Source organism: Hippichthys cyanospilos, chromosome 6 (assembly GCF_059441005.1).
Source record: "Hippichthys cyanospilos isolate Australia breed blue-spotted pipefish chromosome 6, RoL_Hcya_1.0, whole genome shotgun sequence".
NCBI classification, from domain to species: domain Eukaryota; kingdom Metazoa; phylum Chordata; class Actinopteri; order Syngnathiformes; family Syngnathidae; genus Hippichthys; species Hippichthys cyanospilos.
Genome location: NC_142374.1, coordinates 14834680 through 14854740, shown reverse-complemented (window position 1 = coordinate 14854740; position 20061 = coordinate 14834680). Strand labels below are relative to the sequence as shown.

The 20061-nt window shown below is 42.5% G+C and overlaps 2 protein-coding genes and 1 long non-coding RNA gene across 3 annotated transcripts; 2 read left to right on the top strand and 1 right to left on the bottom strand.

Annotated features, from left to right (window-relative positions):
* The first annotated feature begins 4471 nt into the window (after window positions 1-4471).
* LOC148422316 (uncharacterized) lies at window positions 4472-6422 on the top strand. Its single transcript, XR_015865798.1, has 3 exons — window positions 4472-4754; window positions 4901-5043; window positions 5134-6422. It is a non-coding gene; the product is annotated as an uncharacterized LOC148422316 (long non-coding RNA).
* Window positions 6423-11745: 5323 nt separating this feature from the next.
* LOC148422315 (uncharacterized) lies at window positions 11746-17330 on the top strand. Its single transcript, XM_088416432.1, has 9 exons — window positions 11746-12137; window positions 13097-13568; window positions 13695-13997; window positions 15334-15509; window positions 15590-15674; window positions 15743-15975; window positions 16063-16257; window positions 16317-16542; window positions 16621-17330. Exons 1-9 carry the CDS (start codon window positions 11913-11915, stop codon window positions 17154-17156), a joined length of 2451 nt encoding a protein of 816 aa, XP_088272558.1. The 5' UTR covers window positions 11746-11912; the 3' UTR covers window positions 17157-17330.
* A 615-nt stretch (window positions 17331-17945) lies between these two features.
* On the bottom strand, window positions 17946-20019 carry LOC148422314 (glycine cleavage system H protein, mitochondrial-like). The gene is made up of 5 exons (XM_088416436.1): window positions 19726-20019; window positions 19402-19484; window positions 19241-19304; window positions 19031-19162; window positions 17946-18357 (listed from the first exon to the last, which is right to left on the bottom strand). Exons 1-5 carry the CDS (start codon window positions 19874-19876, stop codon window positions 18260-18262), a joined length of 528 nt encoding a protein of 175 aa, XP_088272562.1. The 5' UTR covers window positions 19877-20019; the 3' UTR covers window positions 17946-18259.
* Window positions 20020-20061: the final 42 nt, after the last annotated feature.

Below are 20061 nucleotides of genomic sequence, written 5' to 3'. Positions count from 1 at the left end.
GATTTTCATATGAAAGATTTCCAAGACAAGGCGATAAGAGTTTTCATTTGAATATGATGAGGAAAAGTTAAACCAACTAGTCAGAAGCAAAAACTGGTGACTGTCGTGAAAAAAAAAACTCATCCGTGGTGAGCATGGCGTATGGTACAACTGCAAAAAAAAAAAAAAAAAAAGGCTATGCAGAGAGAACAATGGTAAAGCAAACACAGAAGAGGGCTTAAGATTGCTTTGCAGTTGATAGCCATCTCACAAAGTCATCCTGATAAAGTGATCCCCCACCATTTTTCCTCCTGCCTGTCCTCCCCCCTCTTAATCAAATGAGCACTGTGCAGCTGGTGGGGTTGCAGCAAAAAGGGGTATGAATGTGTGGAGGGTGGGGGCTTTGAGGGCTGGCGTGAAATTATTGCCTGCTGGTGTATATGTGTCGCTGGGGGAAGCAGTGTGTGTGTGGAGGGGGCGCTTCGCTGTGCGTCTGTGTGTGGTGGGTGGGGTGGGGGGGGGGGGGTGTAATGTCATTGCCTGCTGGTGAATCTGTAGTGGGGGCTCATTTAGATTTAGATTGGTTATGTGAGGAGGGAGCTGAAAGGCCAGCTCATGTTTATGCATGAATCCAAAGCATGCTGCTGTGGTTGGAGCCTGAATTAAAGAGACAGAGCTGAAATACATTTCACACTTTTTTTTTTATCCATCGTTTTGCTTTTTGGGGGGTGGAAAGCTGCAGGGTAAAGTCGCACTTCGCCTCCATGTACATGTAAAACATATATAAGGGTGTTTGTGACAATTTGTACACACATTTAGATTGATTGCACTTCAATACAAAAACCACTGCATTTTTTTAAGCACTATCCAAGTTGATTGCGGTGTCTCCCACAGTTGTTACCACATAGCACTCAGTCATGCACCCAGAGTCATCAGTAAATGTCTCAGAAGGAGAGTTTGTTCAGCACTTCATCAGGTATAAAGTGGTTTTTATTTGGAAATGTGCTCCCTATCCATCTTTTAAATGACTTTTTAATGGTAGCCACACCATCCTAATCAATCATGTGGCAGAGCCGGCCTGCACACGCAAATACACTATTTATATATCCTACATTCTGCTGCAAATGCGCGCTTGCTTTGTGATTCCTGTTAATGAGTTGGACAATAGATGTTACTTTATTATTTAATTAACTTTGGTCAAGACTTTTACATAGTGGCATAAAACACCTCCATAAAATACAAGATCCATACAAGTGTTTACCTTTTGAAACTACTTTCTGGCTTTGATTTGCACGCACCAAGGATCTACTCCAAACATGGCTTCCACAGGAGTACAGGGGTTCTTTACAACATTGTTCCATTCATTCCAATGACAGCAAAGTAATCCAATTTTGATGTAACATGACACTGTCTTTGTTTCTATTCTGTGTTTTTGCTCTACCGGACCACATATTCATACACTGCTCAGGAAACTAGTTCATTGCACACTGTTCGAATTTTTAAATTTTAACTCTCACCCAACTTCATTTTATGTGTAGTTTCTTCTGTATCTTCTGCTAAGAAGATTATTTGTTTAGCCTCCTTGAAGACTGGGTGGGTTATTATGGCAGCACTCAGTTTCTACAACAGTGTACAAAGGTTTGAACTAGGGCTGTTACAAGCGAACTAAAATATATATTTTCCTTATCCTATTCCCCATTTTTGATCATCTTAATATATTTAAATAATTTACTAAGGTAGATTGTGATTTTGTTTATTGTCTTCGATACTTATTCATTTTTAGACAGCAATAAAATTTGCCAGTTTGCAACCATGATTAGTATTAGCACACAGCATTTAACCCTTTTACTGTTGATCTTTAAAAAAACAAAAAAACTTTTGGCATTTCTTACTTGTTCATAAGTCTAGGATAGTTGGAAAATTTGTTTGAAAATTCTCACTTTCATATATTATGTTACAGGCCTTGAGATTTTTGTCCCATCGGTAATTTATAATGATGATGATAATAATATAAACATGCCAGTGAAGTGAAAACTATCACTAAAAGCCTACAATACATACTAATCAGTGTGATTTGAGTCAAACACACATATATAGCACATATTATCAATATATTTTCACAATAATAAATTGTTGATTCACAAGAAATTGTACAACGCAACCCACCTTGTTGACACATTGTCGGCCCAGCACTGGTTTGTTGAGTATGGGGGAAAAAAATGCCACTAGAATCTGTGTGTAATGAACCACTGGGATGCCATTTCCTGTTATTGCTACAATTCCTATCCCCACTGGGATTTTTTTAAAAGCTGTAGGACGCATTGTCCCAACGGGAGAGAAAGGCTTAAGGTCAACAACAGTTTTAAAGGTCAACAAACCCTAACTACCACTTAGTTCATATAATATATATATATATATATATATATATATATATGTACATTACATATGTACTAATTATGTCCTTCAAATCACAAACGATGCTTCAACAAAATTCCCTAAGTAAACTTGAGAGCGGAGCTGCTACTATGAGGTATGAACTTCCTTTTCATCTTCTTCGTCCTCTTCTTCTTGATGAGCAGACTGGGTGCATTTTGTGCTTTACTGCCTCCTAACTGGTTAAATTTGAACACCCAAAACCAGGCCACGATAGATTGTTTGGTGTGGCAGGTTATATTCTCGGATGCTGCAGTGTACAGCCCTAATACTTTTTGGGAAGTTCTTTATTTCGGCAAGCTCTATGTGCTAATATTGTCTTCAGTGAAAGCCAGCTAACTGCAATATCAAGAAGTGTTTTTAAGCACAAGAATAGCTTAAGCATTTTAGCCACTCGTGCACCAAGACAAGCAAAGGTGCCATATATGTGAAGATGTGTTTTTTCCATGAAGTACTGCTGTATGCCTTTTCCGTTTTGCAATAATTGAGCATTACTTCATTTATGTCACTTTTTTAAAATAGTATATGATCCCAAACTTGCAATATTGCGTTTTTTGAGGAAATTATTTTACCTTGCTTCCATTGCAACACTGCATAGGTCTGCAACAAAGGGCAGTGTAAGGAACGGTGGTGCATTTTTAGTTGACCAACTTTTAAGTCGACTTATCTGACATTGACAACAGTATTTCCAGCCCTAGTTCGAAAAAATGAAAGTGTTTACATATAGGGAGGGGGGTCAATTGTGGGAGTTACTCTGACAGTGGCAAAACAACATGCATTTATACTGTCAGAATGCGCTGTATGTAGTCTATTACTTTTATGTTGGGTCAGAAAGATCCCTGGTAGCAATTTAGCTGTTTGAAACTGCTATTTTGTCTCTGGTGCACTTAATGGAACTAAATCGCAATACAAGAAACGCTTTGGAAGATGCAGTGTGATTCTACACTCCTACTAATGATACAATAGTGTTTAATTCTAACGTTAGCCTGTGAGTGTAGCCAGACATTTTTGAGTCAAGAAACAGCATAGTCCATAAAAGTGACCAGTTGTTTTATATTTATGAAGATATTGAAACTGCTCATTTTTGGGAGTGTTTTTCCCATTCACTGTTATTATTGGTGGTGCCAAACCATCCCCCAGCGGCACATGCCACCCCCTTATAGTACTTTACATCTATAATGAGATACAAATACACATCAGCAGGACAATGTCCTGCGCCACGCGTCACTGTGTGAATATTACTCACACTTATTAGCTGAATTATGTTAATCTTTACACTCCCTGCTCACAGACAACAGACTCGGCATGATATGGGGTGGTCACGACGCTGTGTGTGTGTGTGTGCTGGGGGGTGATTGCCATGTTGTCAAACTGCTCTGCATGTGAAAAGGTGGTCTAATTATAGCACTTATGCAAATGTGAATGCAGGCACAAACATAGCCAGGCCCATCAGACTTTAATGACGAACAAGTGATGACATCACAACTCCACAACTTAGTTCAACTCATTATTATTAATGTTACAATGGATGTTTGGATGTGTCTGATGATGGCAGATAGGGTCAACTGCAGTCAGGTGAAGGACTAAGTCTGTTATTGGAAAATGTCAAGATCCCCCCCCCACCCCCAGAGAGAAACATTGATAGTATCCCTGTTGGAATGATTGATTGAGTATGACATATTTTAATTACCAACAAATTAAATGAATCGGCTGGCAGACTATAAAACATTGCTGTTTAATAACGAGCGCCTCCATTTGGCATTTTTTTCCTTCTTTCATCCAATCCCATTTTGCCTGCCCGTGCCAAATAACCTCTCTCCGTTTAATGATATGCAAATGAATTTTCATGAACCCCATGATCCCATGCGATGATTAAACCGAGATGACATTAGCTGCCAACGACAGTGTTTCCGTTTGTCCCCTCTCTCTGCTTCCATCGCTACCATCTCGCTGCTAAACCACAACAACGGCCAACTTGTGTTATTAAGGCGTTCATTGTCATTTGTTCCCATATGAATTACCATCGGGAGAAAGATTGTTCTGCATATTCAGGGTCATTCCAGTCATTTTTTTCCCTAGAATAATCTTGGCTCTAAGACTTGTTCAGCAGTGTGTACATATTACAACAATACATTTGTAATCATCCAGTCAAATCGCAGACGGATTTGGTAATCTTCCATTCCCCCCCCCTCGCCCACTGTTCCGTTTCAGTCCCGAATTCGGTTCCAGATCTGCTGTCGTTTATTGTACTCCATTTGCATAATGAAGCCAGGGCTTAATTAAGATCCCACTGGAGTCTGGAGCCAAGGATGAAGGAAAGCGGTATGGGAGGGAGGAGAGAGGTGAGTTCCGGCATTCCTCAGCTTATCCGCACATTTCCAAATAGCAGATGCAATTTAAGGAGGGGGAGGGAGAGAAAAATCCTTGACGAGCGATTAAATCGCTAATTATGATCGGCTGTTGGAATTAGCGTGTGGCTGTTAATTAGTTGCAGATCCCATGCCCAGACAGTTGCCCGCCCCCGATGACAGCAAATCCCTCCCTCCAGTGAAACCCTGACACCCTGGAGATGATGCCAGCGCGTCCCGCCCTTTAACGCTGCCAGTGGCGATCCCTTTAAGATCCTCCCAGGTGTGTATGTGCAAGAAAGAGATGCTTCATCATTTTCATCCAACACTCCCACTGTTCTTCATTAGGCTCAAAATTATCCATTCTTTGCAGGTCCTCCGCGAATCGTCCTTAACAGGCGCGTCCCAGTTAGCTCGTCATCATAATGGACCAGTACGCCCTTGGTCTTTGGAATGGGTAGATGTTCCTCCTGGTGTAGGCATTCAGCAGAGTTGGCATCAAGGAACTTGACGTTGTCCAGTCAATAGAGCTCAGATGGAATTGTCTCCAGACTGCAACAGTCCGCAACTTTTCAGCTTCCGCTTTTGAGACTGTTTCCGTACAGTTTCTCTCGATGCTTGTAAATGGCTGCCAGTTAATACTTGGCACGCTGCCATCTTCGTTGCGGGCGCATCCCTTGAGGGCATGCTTTCTCCGCAAACATTGACGGCGTCCGAGAAACGCCCTGCTAACCATACAAAGGGGGGCGGGGGTTCTGTTTACAAATGTTTGTGCTAACTTGATTTGGAAACATGCCAAATTTCTCCCCGTGCCCTTGCCGCCCCGGAGAGGATGCCAACTTGAGAGCGTTTGCCGTGTTGCCTTGGCACCTTTTGTCATCTTTATCCAAATAAACGGTAAAATCCTCTGAGCTGAATCGGCTTGTATTCAAACAGGACAGATGTCCATGGGTCCCGTTAGCTTCTGGACGCGCCAAGGACGTTGGCATGGTGCCCGCCGGCTGGCAAGCGTTCGCTGGCATAGACGAATAGACCCCGTTTTCGCCAGCATTCTCTTTCTCCTAAGAATTTTCATCGCTGTAGATATTGAAATTAAAAACGGTCTTCTATTTGGATTGTCAACGTCCTTCATCCGTGGATCGCTCCGCTGCCCGCTGGCATCTTGCTCACATCTGCGTTCCAGCTATTGGCAGATTTCCTTTTCTTCGCCAGCTGCACGAGTTGGTCTGCGTTACCCCGTTGCGCCTATGCCAAGGGGGCATCAGGGTGGCAGTACACAAAGGTCTGCTTCTCTTTGCCTTTCTTATTCTCCTCGCCCCTTCGCCCATGCCCGCCCCCGCTCAAGCCCTGACTGGATGGCACTGTGCCAACCTGCCGCCGCCATCGCTCTCATTTGTAGCTCATCCCTTCGTCGCCCTTCCCCCCGTCACTACGTTTACATCCCTCTCTCTTCCTCATCCACTTGGCGACTTGTTAGTAGGTGTGTTTTAAAATGTGGCATGTTCGAACAGCGGACACACGCACACACAAGTGAAAATCTTCATTCGTTACCAATTCTTTAGAGACGTAGTTAATCGCGGTCCACTTGTGGCTAATCGCCGTCCACTTGTGGCTTGAGAGAGTTTTTGGCACCTAAAGCATGTCTGGCTTGCCTGGGCTATGTGTAATTACTGCAGCACTTACTTATCTTGCTGTGAAAACAGCAGAGGAATGGAGTGAGTTCTGTGTTCGTAGTTTGCTTCAATTAACTTTTACCGAACCCTCGTCATATGTGCTCCACTTCATGCGTCCTTGCGAATGTTGGGAGCATTAAGAGAGTCACGCAATTGATGTGATTATCAATAAAAACCATTGTGTACAATTGATTGTGCCCACTTTACTTAAAATGACCCCTGCCCCTTTCTATTTCGTTTTTCTTTCATTCCTCTTGTGACAGACAAAAGCTGTCAGTAGTGGTGAAGCCATTAAGCAAATACTCTCATTAGTACACAAAACATAATGAATATGTAAATGGTGTGTGTAATTTATGCATGGGGTTGAGAGAGCGGAGTTCTCTTTTCAACCCTTATTTGTATTCACCCTATTGATGCACCCCTTTTTCTTGAAATTTCACTTTCGCGCACAAAATGTTCTCTTTTCTTCCGGCCCCACCCTGCGAATGAATCCACGGAGGACCTTTTGGGATCTGGCGGTTGCGCGTTTGGTTTTGTCTTTTGCACAAATCTTTTGCTTTTTCCTTGTGGTCAGATGTCCTCTCTGTGTTTGCTTTCACCAAGCTCAATGTGTTCTCACCCATAACAAACCCTGCGGAGACACTTTAAACCAACAACCGAGTATTTGAACAAGGTCTGTCTTCCAGGAATATGAATACCGACTAATCTATTCACCATCACACCTCGCACTTGACTGTGGTGGGTTCTCGTGTTTTCCCTTTGTCCCTCTGCGGCTATGTTAATGTGTGGTCTAACACAGCACGGTAAAAGCGTGTCCTGTTAGACGACGAGTAGCTTTACGCTCGTCTACAATAAACACCTATAATACCGGGGCTCCCTTGGCAATCACCATAGCAACAAACCACGGCACCCACGTGAGTCGCATATTAAGATGTTCCCCCAGCCCGCAGCAGACCATACAGCTACCACAAGGCAGGTATAAGAAAAAATAGCCGCTCAAATGTCACGGCTCACCTCTGACACACTCCAGGCCTATCCCTTCTGTTTATTGAACCACACACACTCTCACATGCACGTCCTTTCTGTCTCGGCCCATCTTAACAGGTGCTGATGAGCCGCAGTCAATGATTGTAATGAGCTATCGATCACCGTGGGAAAATGGTGGGACCGAGTAGGGTGAGAGGAACCGGAGGACACACACCAATAGGAGGAGGAGTGAGGGTGGAAAAAAGGAACTTCATGAAGTAATTGGAGACGGGAGTATCGACACCTGCTTTAATCAAGTTCTCATCTACTATCGGGCCGCTTGGAATAGGCAAATGGACTCGGAGATTAAAGCAATGTGCTCGAAATGACCACGCAGTACCCAGATACCAAACAAGGACTCTGACGCAGTATCACTATTATGCTTTGGTTTTATTCTGGTGTGTGTGAGTGTGCGTGGAGTGGAAGTAGACAGCTTTGGGGAAGGGGGAGGTGCGTCGTATGTGTTGGCTGGCGTTTCAGATAATGAAATGCAGCAGGGAACAAAGAGCTGGGGGCCCCCATTCTCTGGGCTGCGGCTTCATTTTCGCTCCCGTCAAGTCTATGATTCTTCCATGCACTCGTTCTTGTTGTGTGCATACGTGTGTTTATGTTTGTGTTTATACGAGCTGCTTGTTGTGTGTACGACAACCCCATCCTCCTCCTCCTCCTGTTAGTATTCTGCATGGCAGATCCCCCTAATGTAATAACTGTGTCTGCATGTCTAATTTACAGCAGGAGAGAGTAAATAGCCTGTGGTTAATTACAGTACATGCACATTTGTGTGTTTGTGCGTGTGTGTGTGCGTGTACCCATGCGTGTGTCCATGCGTGAGTCTACATGCACGTAGGTGTGTCACAATGATTTATGAGTAGCAAATAGCTACACCAGTGGCCCGTTTCTTCTCACTTACTTTTTAATCTGTCTTTCCATTAATTTTCCCTGAGATGTTATTATGCTTTTGGAGCGGCGTTCACGAGGATGAACATGTGAGTGCGCTGTTGTTTTAATGGGAATGACGCAATAAGTGTACCTGGGCCTATGCCTGGCTGCGAGAGAAATAAGAGTACCCCCAAAACACTTTTGGCTATGTAGTAGGCATGAGTCGGTAACATATTCTAATGGTAAGATAACCATGTCCAAAAATGTTGCATTCATGGTAGCCTATAGCCGTTACAGCTGCAGATATTTTAATCAATAGTTACATTCAGGGTCCCCCCTCTCTAAATGCAAAACACACACTGTGCGTAGGGCCTCATCCTCAATATAGGGCCACATTTTTGCACGAGGGAGCACATTTGTTCATACGCGCAGAGGATCTAAAATTTATGCACATGTGTATTGTGAGATACCAAATTGAGGAAGGAGAGAAGAAAGGATTGCTGCCGTGAAAGTACTCGACATCTCTGACGTCAGTGATGCTCTTGAATGGGTGGGTTGACATGTCGTCCAGAAGACAACGTGAATAGGAAGCAAATAAACTGAAAAATTAGTAAAACACAAATAAGTATGTTTCCCTGGAAGGTCAACCTTTGTGACAAAAATCATCAACTCTGAAAGTACCCCTGTCCCCAGCAGCCCTGATGACTATGAATGAAAATGCTGTTAACACTCTTCATATTTATCACATAAAAAGGAAGTGGTAAAATAACCAAAATGATAGTGGTTGTATCTCAACCAGAGCCAATATATTAAGTAATCATATGAATTCGCCTATCAACTAATAGGTAATCAATTCAGAGCACGGGTCACCAAAATTTTGGAGCTGAGTGCAAATTCTTGAGTACTGACTTTTATTAACTCCCCGTGGCAGGTCAACTGCTAAATCTGCAACTAACTGAACGATAGGCTTTCATGTAGTCATAACGTATTTTTTAACAGGTTAGCTGATTCAAAAATAGCCAGCAAGATGATTCAGGGACTGGCTAATGAGTTCAAAAGATGGCAATCAACTTCACTTGATCATGGTAGATGGTGATGTAGCCTAAAAGCTAGCTAACTCTCAGCATTTTTCAATGAGCTTTAACTTCCGATGACTACGTTTATACCTGTTTGTATTCATATTTGAGTTGATATGAGTGTCAAAATGTAGGCTTCTGAAATCTTTGAACTATCTTAGTTTACATACTTTAGAGAATTAGGCATAAAACAGCATAGGAGGGCAGACTAGAAGTTATTGTACGCCAAAAAGACCCAGACTCCTTGATGATAGAGCACAAACCAATGACCCATTCAAAAGATTTCACCCGGATTCATTTTCATGACCACATATTCAGGTTACAAGAGATGTAACTGCAGGGTATGCACGCTTACGTGGCATTTAAAAACCAAAATTTGGATTTTAAAAGGGTTATTGACTGCATCTCAACACAGTCAACGAGTGTTTCTCTTGGTGACAGATGCTGTTTGACTCACAATTGAGTTGGTCTGCCGGCCTGTTACCTGACTAAGAGGGCCCATGCATGATTGCTTGACTTTGAGTTTTTCTGCTGCCCTGTTGAGATATTGACTCTAATCAAATTTAAAGTGCAGATGAGACCATATCTGGAGTGTATGTCAAGTTTTTGTCATAGATTTTACTATTTAGTGTCAGATATTTACGATTGTTTTTGAAAATTTCAACAGCAAGCAGCTGGCTCTTTACAGGTCACTTGTGCTTTGCCACCTGAAAACATGCTGACGCAGACAAACAGTCCTTTTCTTTTCACCATGTTAGTTACACACGTTTTCCAGGTGGCAAAAGATGGAGTGTTCAACCGGTTAACAAATCCTTACGTGGAATGTGACCAAGGCAGAGGATCTGAGAAAACAAGGGAAATTCCTTGAATGATTTTAGCATATTTCCCTACCGCAGTAGTTTGTTATGTGGGGTAAATTGCTTCAAAGGGACACACAGCACCAATCGTAATCTACATTTCAAAAGCTTAGTTGATTCAAAAATAGACATGGTGGAAATTCATAGTTAAAATGATGATTGAGGGGCTGGCTAAACAATTGAATTTTATTTTGCTCAGAGTAATCCCTTTTGACAGTAACAGTGATTAATGCATGCCATTATTTGATCCAAATTGCTCAGTCAAGAAAATGCCTTCCAAAAAACCCATTGTCCATTGATGATTGTTTGGTTCCCTTTCTATACCTTCACAAAAATAATTTCTTGTCATCATTCCAGTCCAAGACAGCAGTAGTCAATGACATATTGCTAACCAAAGTTACTCAAGCTTTATAAAGACGTCTATTTTAATCATTTAGATTGGGCAATGCACAAAGTTGAATCAAAGGCAAAGGGCTGTGTTGGCCCATCAAAAAAAATGGCAGTAGTGCGTACCCCAGTTGCCTTCAATTCAACTTTTACGAGTTGTCCAAAATCTTTCCCGACTCGCCTTTCTTTTGATGCTTCGCCCCGTCCCTATGCCAAATGCCTCAATGAACAGAACAGAGATCTTTATTGACAGTACACGGCAGAACATGGAAACAGCGGGTCAATCCGTTTAGCCCAAGGGCCGATACACCAATTCACCAATTTGTCAGTGTTAGTTTGAGAGAGAAAAGCAGCTAATCTCTCCTCTCTGCTCTCTATTGATCACACACTTAGACTCCACTTCTCTGTCTAAACACTATTGATTGTCCCTCTCTCTCAATCTCATTCGCTCTCCCTCTCACTCGCTGCACATACCGCCGCTTTCAACGCACTCCTCTTCATACACTGAACAATATGGATTGTATGTGGCCCTGTGCAATGAGACACTCCTGGAACACATTTTAATGTCAGCAAACAAGACAATGAGCGATTCCTTTATCAGGAATTCCAGAGTTTGCTACGCAGGAGTCTCAACTCCACGTTCCCTGCTGTGCATATTCAAAAGCGTGTGCACAGTCTCATTAAAATCAATCCCTGTGCAGAGTGAATGATTAAAAATTCACTGCTTGTTACGGTGTCTGCTGCCTTTTGTTTTTTGCAGCCTCACATCACAGGGGTGCACTTGAAACGCAAGATGAAGGTGGTGTTTCAAATGAAAACAAGGGAGGTGGTTTGATCACATTTAGCTTGTAGGAACCCATGTCATTAATCTTTTTTTTTCTTCTTTTTTTTTTGCAAATAGAAATGAAGTGGTTAAGGGATGGCCCGAGCAATCCAATGGCTGTTATGTTAATGAATAGGGCGAACAGAGTAGGTAATTCATCACATGTGAATTCTATGTCTTAACCATAATGAACAAGAAAGTCTAAGTGCTGATGCTGGTGTGTGGTGATGCCAGAGATAAACGCTTGTCTGGCTTTTTAGGATTGAGCTCCCCTTAGCGGTAATACTAGATCATTACAAAAATAATGGCAGATTACAAAACTGGATTCTTGTGTAACATCTCCAGTCAGCTGTTTGGTAACCGTGCTTGTGTGCTTTTGGAGTTTATACGCAAGAAAGTGACACAATAAGACAATCACCTTCGAGTTGAAGATGGCTCAAACTGGAGAACAAGGCGAGCTGGCGTTGGTCCGAAGGCTCCTAAGGGAAGTACTACTGGGTCGGGAAGATCCGGAGGGGTTCTTTGCAACGTGCCTGTCCATCCTGGGTGACCAGGAGACCCGCGACCGGTTTCTGCCCATTGTCCAGCCTCTGTCGTCGGCCAACCGCTCCTTGCACGCCATCCTCGTCGCCATCTACCAGGAATATTACACGAAGGTCTGTAATGTCTTGAACTTAATGATCGCATTAAAGGTGTGATGTAAATTTGGGAACTCAAAGATAGTATACACATGGTTTTATGAAAGCTAGGTAGTTCGGCCTTACATCAATCTATTTTTATATACCGTCAAGCTAATATTTCATTTTCGATCTTGGATATCTTCATGGCTTAGTTTCGTATCTTTTCAAGATCACATTGTCTCAAGAATCTGTAACCGTATATCTAATCTGAGTCAAAGTTTTTAAAAAAAAATGGGAGGGGAGGGGGGATAACTTTTAGTTTAAGTGAAAAAAACTTACCTCTCGTGCCCTCTTGGACGTAACACTTGTCTTGGACATTTGATTCGCCAAATTTTTGGTTAATGTTTAAATAATAATAACAATAATAATATTTGAGCACAGGATTTATGAATTAGTAGGACTAAGTTAAAAACGGCAAGTGTATAATTTTAACACTTATAGTTGTAAGAAAAGATATTTTTGTTTAAATCAGCAATCGCTCAGGTGATAATCAGCAGGCGGACACCTGCTCGAGTAATAGAGGCGGAGCTACAATCAAGCAGATTTTTTGTTTTTTTTTTTACACATTTTTCACATGCTTGCAGTTCTTACCCCTTGATACTCACATAAACGACTGTTGTGATTTAGATACTACAAAATGTTTACAGCTAATTAAGTGTCGTTGTTTTTTTAACACCCAGCTCAAACTTATTTGAGGTTGCAACTGCTCCACCTGGTGCAATTACCAATTACACACGCTCACTATTTGAGAAGGACTGCTTAAAAGAAACAGTCTCATTGTAATTATAGTTACGTGACATGGGCCAGTAAGACTAATTGTGAAAACCCTGGGAAGAGGCTGAAATTTGATTGGCAAAAATAAATAAATAAATCAATCAATCAAAGTATTGAATGTGAAAAAAAAAGAATTGTCTCATTGAAATTTTTCATGACAGGCTGAAGATGACGAGTTGGAATTAGCAGTGACCCTGTCTCTTCTTGAAACGCAAGATAAAACAAGATCCCTGCGACAGTCATATGACGGGATATCCAATCAAAGTGGCCGATCAAAGGAAGGCGCAACTAGAATCAGAAATCCCTCACATCAGAAAGAAATATGTCTGAATGTGTCTGCCAAGCAGGAACTGGGCACAAAAGATGACATGATGGAAGGGCAGTCTGAAAAAACAAAACATCCCAAAAGCAGACGCAAGCGTCGGAAAGCGGCAGGCCAACATGTCGTTGGATTGCCCCGCTCTCCATTGGGCGAGGCGCCGGTGCTTCTTTGGGTCCGCAGGGACTTGAGACTGTGTGACAACCCTGCCCTTGTCGGCTGCCTGGAGTCGGGGGCCCCTGTTATACCCGTATTCATCTGGTGCCCCGAAGAAGAAGAGGGCCCTGGGATGAGTGTGGCTATGGGAGGAGCTTGTAAGTTGTATAAATCATTTCTTCATCAGCTTCCATACTTCAAATAAAACCAGAAATGATTCATGGAGGGGAAAATTGTGTCTCAACCAAAATATTCTGTCCACTGATCTTGTCTCTTTGTGGCAGGTAAATACTGGCTGCATCAAGCCCTCTCTTCCTTTCGGTCCTCTTTGGAGCGGATTGGGAGTCATCTGGTGTTCCTTGAGACAAACGGTGGCAGATCCCCTACTCTGTGTACGCTTAAAGCTCTGGTGAAGGAGACTGGGGCTAAAACAGTGCTGGCCAACGCCCTCTATGAGCCCTGGTTGAAGGAGCGGGATGACGAGGTGGTGTCGACGCTGCAAAAAAATGGGGTCCAATGCCAGATGTTCCACTCGTACTGCGTTAGAGACCCTTATTCTGTCAGCACCAAGGGCGTGGGACTCAGAGGTGCGACAAACCTAAAAGTTAAAGATTTGTCTGTCCTTACAGTAACTCAAAAATGGCCATCAACAGCCAGGAATATTAAGCGATAAATTATTTGTTAGGTGGTCAAAGGGATACTTAGCCATTTTCACGCATAGTGAATATATTTGATAACGATTCTATTATCCATACTGTTGACTGAAAATGACATCAATTGTGCTCAAGGCTCTGGCGATGACCATGGTTCAATTGTCGGTTGTTAGACATTCACAGGCTGACCTTGTGTCTTTGGTCCATACTGAAAATGCCATTTTCAGTTTACAGCAGGTAACAAAATATGGATTTAACCCTTGTGCACACACTTAGCAAACTATGTGCATTGCATTTTTTTCCTAATCTTGTAAATGCTTTTAAAGGCAAAATAATTAGTTATTAATTATTTTTTTCCTTAAACCACTCAAATTGTTTAGTGGCATCAGTAATATTTATACATATGCACTGTAGGTTAAATTTATTGACATTCACAAAAACTGAAAAATGATATGGTCTGTTTTTGTAGTCTGTGACATTATGATGACACTATAAGACATAGCCATTGACTGGTTTCTACCGCCAACTACTGTCTTGAGGTGAAACACAAGTCAAAAAATAATTTTCTGTTTGCTGACATAGTTTGATGGAAAATCAATGAAATAAATCATGTTAATGCATCTCAAAAATTGTATTTAGAATGGTTTTATATCGTTTAAATTCATTCTTTTCTGATATCTTAAATAATCTAAGGAATTTCTATAATTTGTTACATAATGTTACAAGTAGCAACGGAACATGGAAAATGATTTAGTCAACAAATAAATATTTACTTCCTCGTTTGTCACTTCCGCTTCTTGGATGGTCCACTTGCTGTTAATCCAAAATGAGAGGTCCTACCAGTTAAGCAGGCCAATGCTACCAGAAACATGACAACTAAAGGTGCAACAGTTATCAACAATAAATCAATTATTGAAGTAATTCTTGATCACAGATTGTTTACAATACCTTTTTCATCTAAATGTGTCCAAATAGTCTGAATTTTCAGCTTATCAAAAGTAAATACTCATCGACCTCAGTCGTCCTCCATGGAAGCAGGAAATATTTTACTTAAAAAAATAACTATTTTGTAACATGTTATGAACTAAAAAAAGCATGATTAGAATCAGAATGATTTTTTTTCCACACTATCAGTTTGAAATAATGTCCCATTTTCTAGCAAAGTGATCAAAACAATGTATTTTTTATCTGAGTGATCAATTAACTTTTGCGATCCTTGCAGCCCTACTGACAACAACTGGAAAAAAAAATGTTTTCACTTGTTTTGTAGGAATTGGATCTGTGTCCCACTTCATGAGCTGCTGCAGACAAAATCCAGCAGGCTCCGCATTTGGTGTGCCACTGGATCCACCCGTGTCCCTCCCCGCACCTTCCAGCTGGCCTCAGGGCATCCCTTTGGACAATCTGGGCTTGGCTCATATGCCACGCAGGAAGGACGGCACCATGGTTTGTTGTCACAGCAGAACAGCACATCAAACTATTACAAAATACAGTTGTTCTAATTCTCTGTAATTCTTGGTTTTCAGATTGATTGGGCGGAGAATATACGCAAGTCTTGGGATTTCAGTGAAGAGGGCGCTCATGCCAGACTAGACGCTTTTCTCCTAGACGGTGAGACACCCCACTCGCAGACATTGCCGTGAAGCCTTCATTCAAGCTTCGTTCTATTCGCTTCCCAGGTGTGTACAGGTACGACAAAGAGTCCAGCAGGGCTGATGCCCCCAACACCAGCTCTCTATCGCCGTACCTCCACTTCGGTCAGCTCAGCCCTCGCTGGCTCCTGTGGGATGCCAAGGGTGCACGGTGTCGACCAGCAAAATTCCAACGCAAACTGGCTTGGAGGGATTTGGCGTACTGGCAGCTTACGCTGTTTCCCGATCTTCCCTGGGAATCGCTCAGGCCCCCCTACAAGGTCAGCAATACACTTTTAGTCAGCCCGAGGCATACATTTAAAAGAGAAGAAACGCAATAAAAAAAAATGCATGGACGACTCTTACAGGCGCTGCGGTGGAGCAGCAATCGCAGTCACTTGAAGGCTTGGCAGCGAGGCCGAACAGGCTACCCTCTGGTAGATGCAGCCATGAGGCAGCTGTGGCTGACGGGCTGGATGAACAACTACACCAGACATGTGGTGGCATCTTTCCTCATAGCGTATCTCCATCTGCCTTGGCAGGAGGGCTACCGCTGGTTTCAGGTGAGGCATGTCACTCAACCAATGTGGGCCATTTTTAACAGTAATTATTATGTGTGCAGGACACATTGGTGGACGCTGATGTTGCCATCGATGCCATGATGTGGCAGAACGGCGGAATGTGCGGTCTGGATCACTGGAACTTTGTCATGCATCCCGTCGACGCCGCCATGACGTGCGACCCTTACGGCAGCTACGTTAGGAAGTGGTGTCCTGAAATCGCAGAGCTTCCCGATGAGCTTATTCACAAACCGTGGAAATGCCCGGCGTCCATGCTCCGACGTGCGGGTAAGGGCTGCCGTACTACAAATTATATTGAATCAGAATCAACACAGATCAAACCATCTCCTGTCCTGTCTTACTCAGGTGTGGTGCTGGGCCAGACATACCCCGAGAGGATAGTTACGGACCTGGAGGAAAGGCGAAGTCGCTCTCTTCAAGACGTGGCCCAGGTACGAAGACAACATGAAGAATATGTGGACAAATGCTCAGGCTGCGACTTGGTGCCTCTGCCGCCCCGTCTGGTCAACGAGGCACTGGGCTTAGCCCATCCAGACGGAGGAAAACGTTTCCTTCTTCCAGTCATCACGCGCATGGAATTCAAGCACCAGTTGGACGATCCGGACGGGGACGGCGCAGACAATCCTTACAATGCTGTCCTCAAGGGCTATATCAGCCGCAAGAGGGATGAGACCGTGGCATTTCTTAATGAGAGAGATTTCACTGCCAGCGTCTTGCACGAGGGAGCCCAGAGGAGGGCGAGGCTGGAGAGTGACCATCGCCGCATGGAGGGGCTCCCACCCGTACAGCTCCAACCGCGAGGGAGAGCCAGGCGCACCACAAACGCAAAGGATCGCTTCTCTGTCTTACCAAGTGGGGCTGTTCTAACTACACACAGGTGATCAAGAGCCAAAAGCCCCACCTTGAGAAGTCCACAGTCTTCTCTTATAGACTTTTTACAGACTAAAATGCCCGACTTTGCGGCGGCACTATACAAAAAAACAGTTGGGTAGAAGTTTCATTGATTTAAAAGAGCTTTGTGATTAAATATTGGCATTAAAGTATTTTTACTCTTTCGCCTACCTCATTCAGTGACATATTGTGCACCTCATCTCTGACTACATTACTGTACTTCCAACAGATGTCTCAAACACATCAGGGGGCATTGGTAAGAGGTACTATAGGTGAAATTAGTTTTCTTTTTTTTTCACAGAAAGTTCTTGAAATGTAATATTCCGGCACAATTATTTTGCACAGCATGACTAATATCACCTAAAATAATTGTTTACTTCACTTGAACCACAGCTTCACTTCAGTCCTAAAGTGGTGTCATATTGGGATACTTACATACAAAATTATTAAAAAGACATTTGAGACAGTTTGCATGAGCATTTTTTTCCCCTTTTGAGCTGATTGCTTGGGTTATCAAAATGGACAATATTAATACTGACGGATAATTAGTCAATAAACACCTTTACCTAACCATATGAAATGATAGGTGTAAACTGTACTGCTCAAATCTAGTGGCAGAATGCCTGAAGCTCATTTGTCAGTATGATTCCTGGTAGCAACAAATTTTGAAAATAGGTTGCGCAAAGGATATGCCCTATAAAATCAAATGGAACAGTACACCCGGATCCTACCGTTGAGTGTTCAAATAACAGCAAATAAAGAAGCAGTGAACAAGCAAATAATTTTCTAACAATTTTTTTTTAATCAACCATGAGGTTTATTATACAGTTGTCCACAGTGTACATCCAAATTCAAAGTGCTTTTATAGCCCAGGATGCTCGTGCTTTCTTCAATTGAAATGGCAGGGAACATAAGACTGACTTGTGCGTCACACTTTTTCATTTGTTGGGCTTATTGAGGCTGCAAGAACTCAACTCTGGCTGGTCCCCTGAAGTAAGCGAGCCTTTACGAGCAGCTATTCTTCACATTAGCACAACACAGGCAGCAGAGCGGCTTGCCAAGTGTTTATATGAGGAGGAAAGTGTGATGGGCTTTAGTCCTCTATGGAGCGGATATATCGCTCATAAGCTGCCTCGTCCATCAGACAGTCCAGCTCGGAAGGCTTGGCAATGGTCATCTTCACTAACCAACCTGTGTTGAATAAAAAACATAAAGTGGTTAGATTCGATGTTTGTTGGACTCCATCAGGGCGCCACAAATTTGGAAGATTTTGAGCAGCCCTAGGGGTAAGTTTGGTTTGGATATGTCATATCATTGACAGCTTTTAAATTACTTCTTAAAGCATAGAAAGATAGTGCTTAAGAACTTTACAATTTGGTTGGTTAAGGCAGCAGCATAAGGGTCAAAAGGTAGTGTTTTTCCTGACAGAAGACTTCCTTTCCCGTGAGGTTCAGTGCATAGCACAGCGCTGTGACAATCTGGCCTGCATTTGGACTTAATTAAGACTCTTGTTTCCAGTGTCTGTGTGAACGACGAATAGTGGGGAGGCCATGGATCTAATTGTGTCTGAACAATATCATACATTTGAGTTTGTTGCTTGCGTGACTGGTTTTAAAAAAAACAAAACATGAATTTTATACTTCTAAAATGGCAGGTCAATCAAAGCATAAACTTTTTCAATGAGTTGTTTCTTTCATCAAGTGGTATTTTGCACCCAAATAAGGTGTTTCACACCAAAATTTAGATATTGCCATGTGTTAGTGTTAAAAAGTAAGTTTTTTCCTGAGCTAACATTTTTCAAAGCACTTTTTGACAAGGTGGAATGCTAAATGAGTTTTGAGGATCGGATCTTTTCTTTGCTTACCGTCTTTGTAGCAAGATTTGTTGACTAGGCCTGGTTTGTCAGCCAGGAGGGTGTTAACCTCCACCACCTCCCCAGTCAACGGAGAGAAAAGCTCACTGGCAGCTTTGACGCTTTCCAGAGCTCCAAATTCGTCTGAAACGTCAAAGGGGGACAGATAAGATTATTTCCTTATGCTAGAACTCCATTCAGATAGGTGCTTGGACTGGTTACCTTGTTGAGCCAGTTGCGTCCCGACTTCCGGCAACCCACAGTAAACCACATCACCCAGGGCCTCCTACAAGCAGTATTTCCGTGTTGACCAAATATGTTAGTCGGTAATATCGAATCATCGATATTTGGATAGAGTCCTCATTCAAGCAGGCTCAATGTACCTGGGCAAAGTTGGTGATACCGACAGTGCCGATCCCATCGTCTTCGACCCGAATCCATTCGTGCTTATCTGTGAATTTAAGAACTGAAATACAATAAAGAAAAATAAATAACCAAGCAGAAAAGTTATTTAAAAATGCAAACTGGGCTGACTGTTAAATTAAGCACACAAACAAATACAAAACAAAGCAGAAAAGTTATTCATTACAATTGATCCAAACTGCGCGGGCAATGCGTTCGCTCATACGTCCTTTACTTTAGCTACCGGCTAACTAATGTTTGCTAACGCGCAAACGAAACACAAGACCTAGGCGGCGAGAAAATACCTGCTGACAAACTGCTCGAGGACGAAATGCCTCTTAGGAAGGAAGACGGAGATCTTATCCGGTGCGACGAATGCGGCGCTGAACGTGTTAATGACAAAAGTGTAGAAAAGTTGGAAGAAACGCAGCAGCGGAGAAGTCTGCAGGCAGACATCTTTCTTCTTCGTTTGACCTTAACATGAGCGCAATGAGCAAGTACTTGCAGGAATTCAATAGCACCACCTTCTGGGCTGGAATAATACAGATTTTAGTATGGTTGACATATCCAGTACGTATTCTCATTTATCATGACGTTGTAATTAAAATAATTTTTTACAATTAAAATATATATTTACAATT

What these genes read in the sequence shown, in the direction of transcription:
- LOC148422315 (XM_088416432.1), top strand. Translation starts at nt 11,913, where the DNA reads ATGGCTCAAACTGGAGAACAAGGCGAGCTGGCGTTGGTCCGAAGGCTC. An exon ending in CGCTCAGGCCCCCCTACAAG is followed by an intron (nt 15,976 to 16,062) that starts GTCAGCAATACA and finishes CGACTCTTACAG; the next exon opens with GCGCTGCGGTGGAGCAGCAA. An exon ending in AGGGCTACCGCTGGTTTCAG is followed by an intron (nt 16,258 to 16,316) that starts GTGAGGCATGTC and finishes TTATGTGTGCAG; the next exon opens with GACACATTGGTGGACGCTGA.
- LOC148422314 (XM_088416436.1), bottom strand. Translation starts at nt 19,876, where the DNA reads ATGTCTGCCTGCAGACTTCTCCGCTGCTGCGTTTCTTCCAACTTTTCT. An exon ending in CTCGAGCAGTTTGTCAGCAG is followed by an intron (nt 19,485 to 19,725) that starts GTATTTTCTCGC and finishes ATTGTATTTCAG; the next exon opens with TTCTTAAATTCACAGATAAG. An exon ending in CAAATCTTGCTACAAAGACG is followed by an intron (nt 18,358 to 19,030) that starts GTAAGCAAAGAA and finishes TATTCAACACAG; the next exon opens with GTTGGTTAGTGAAGATGACC.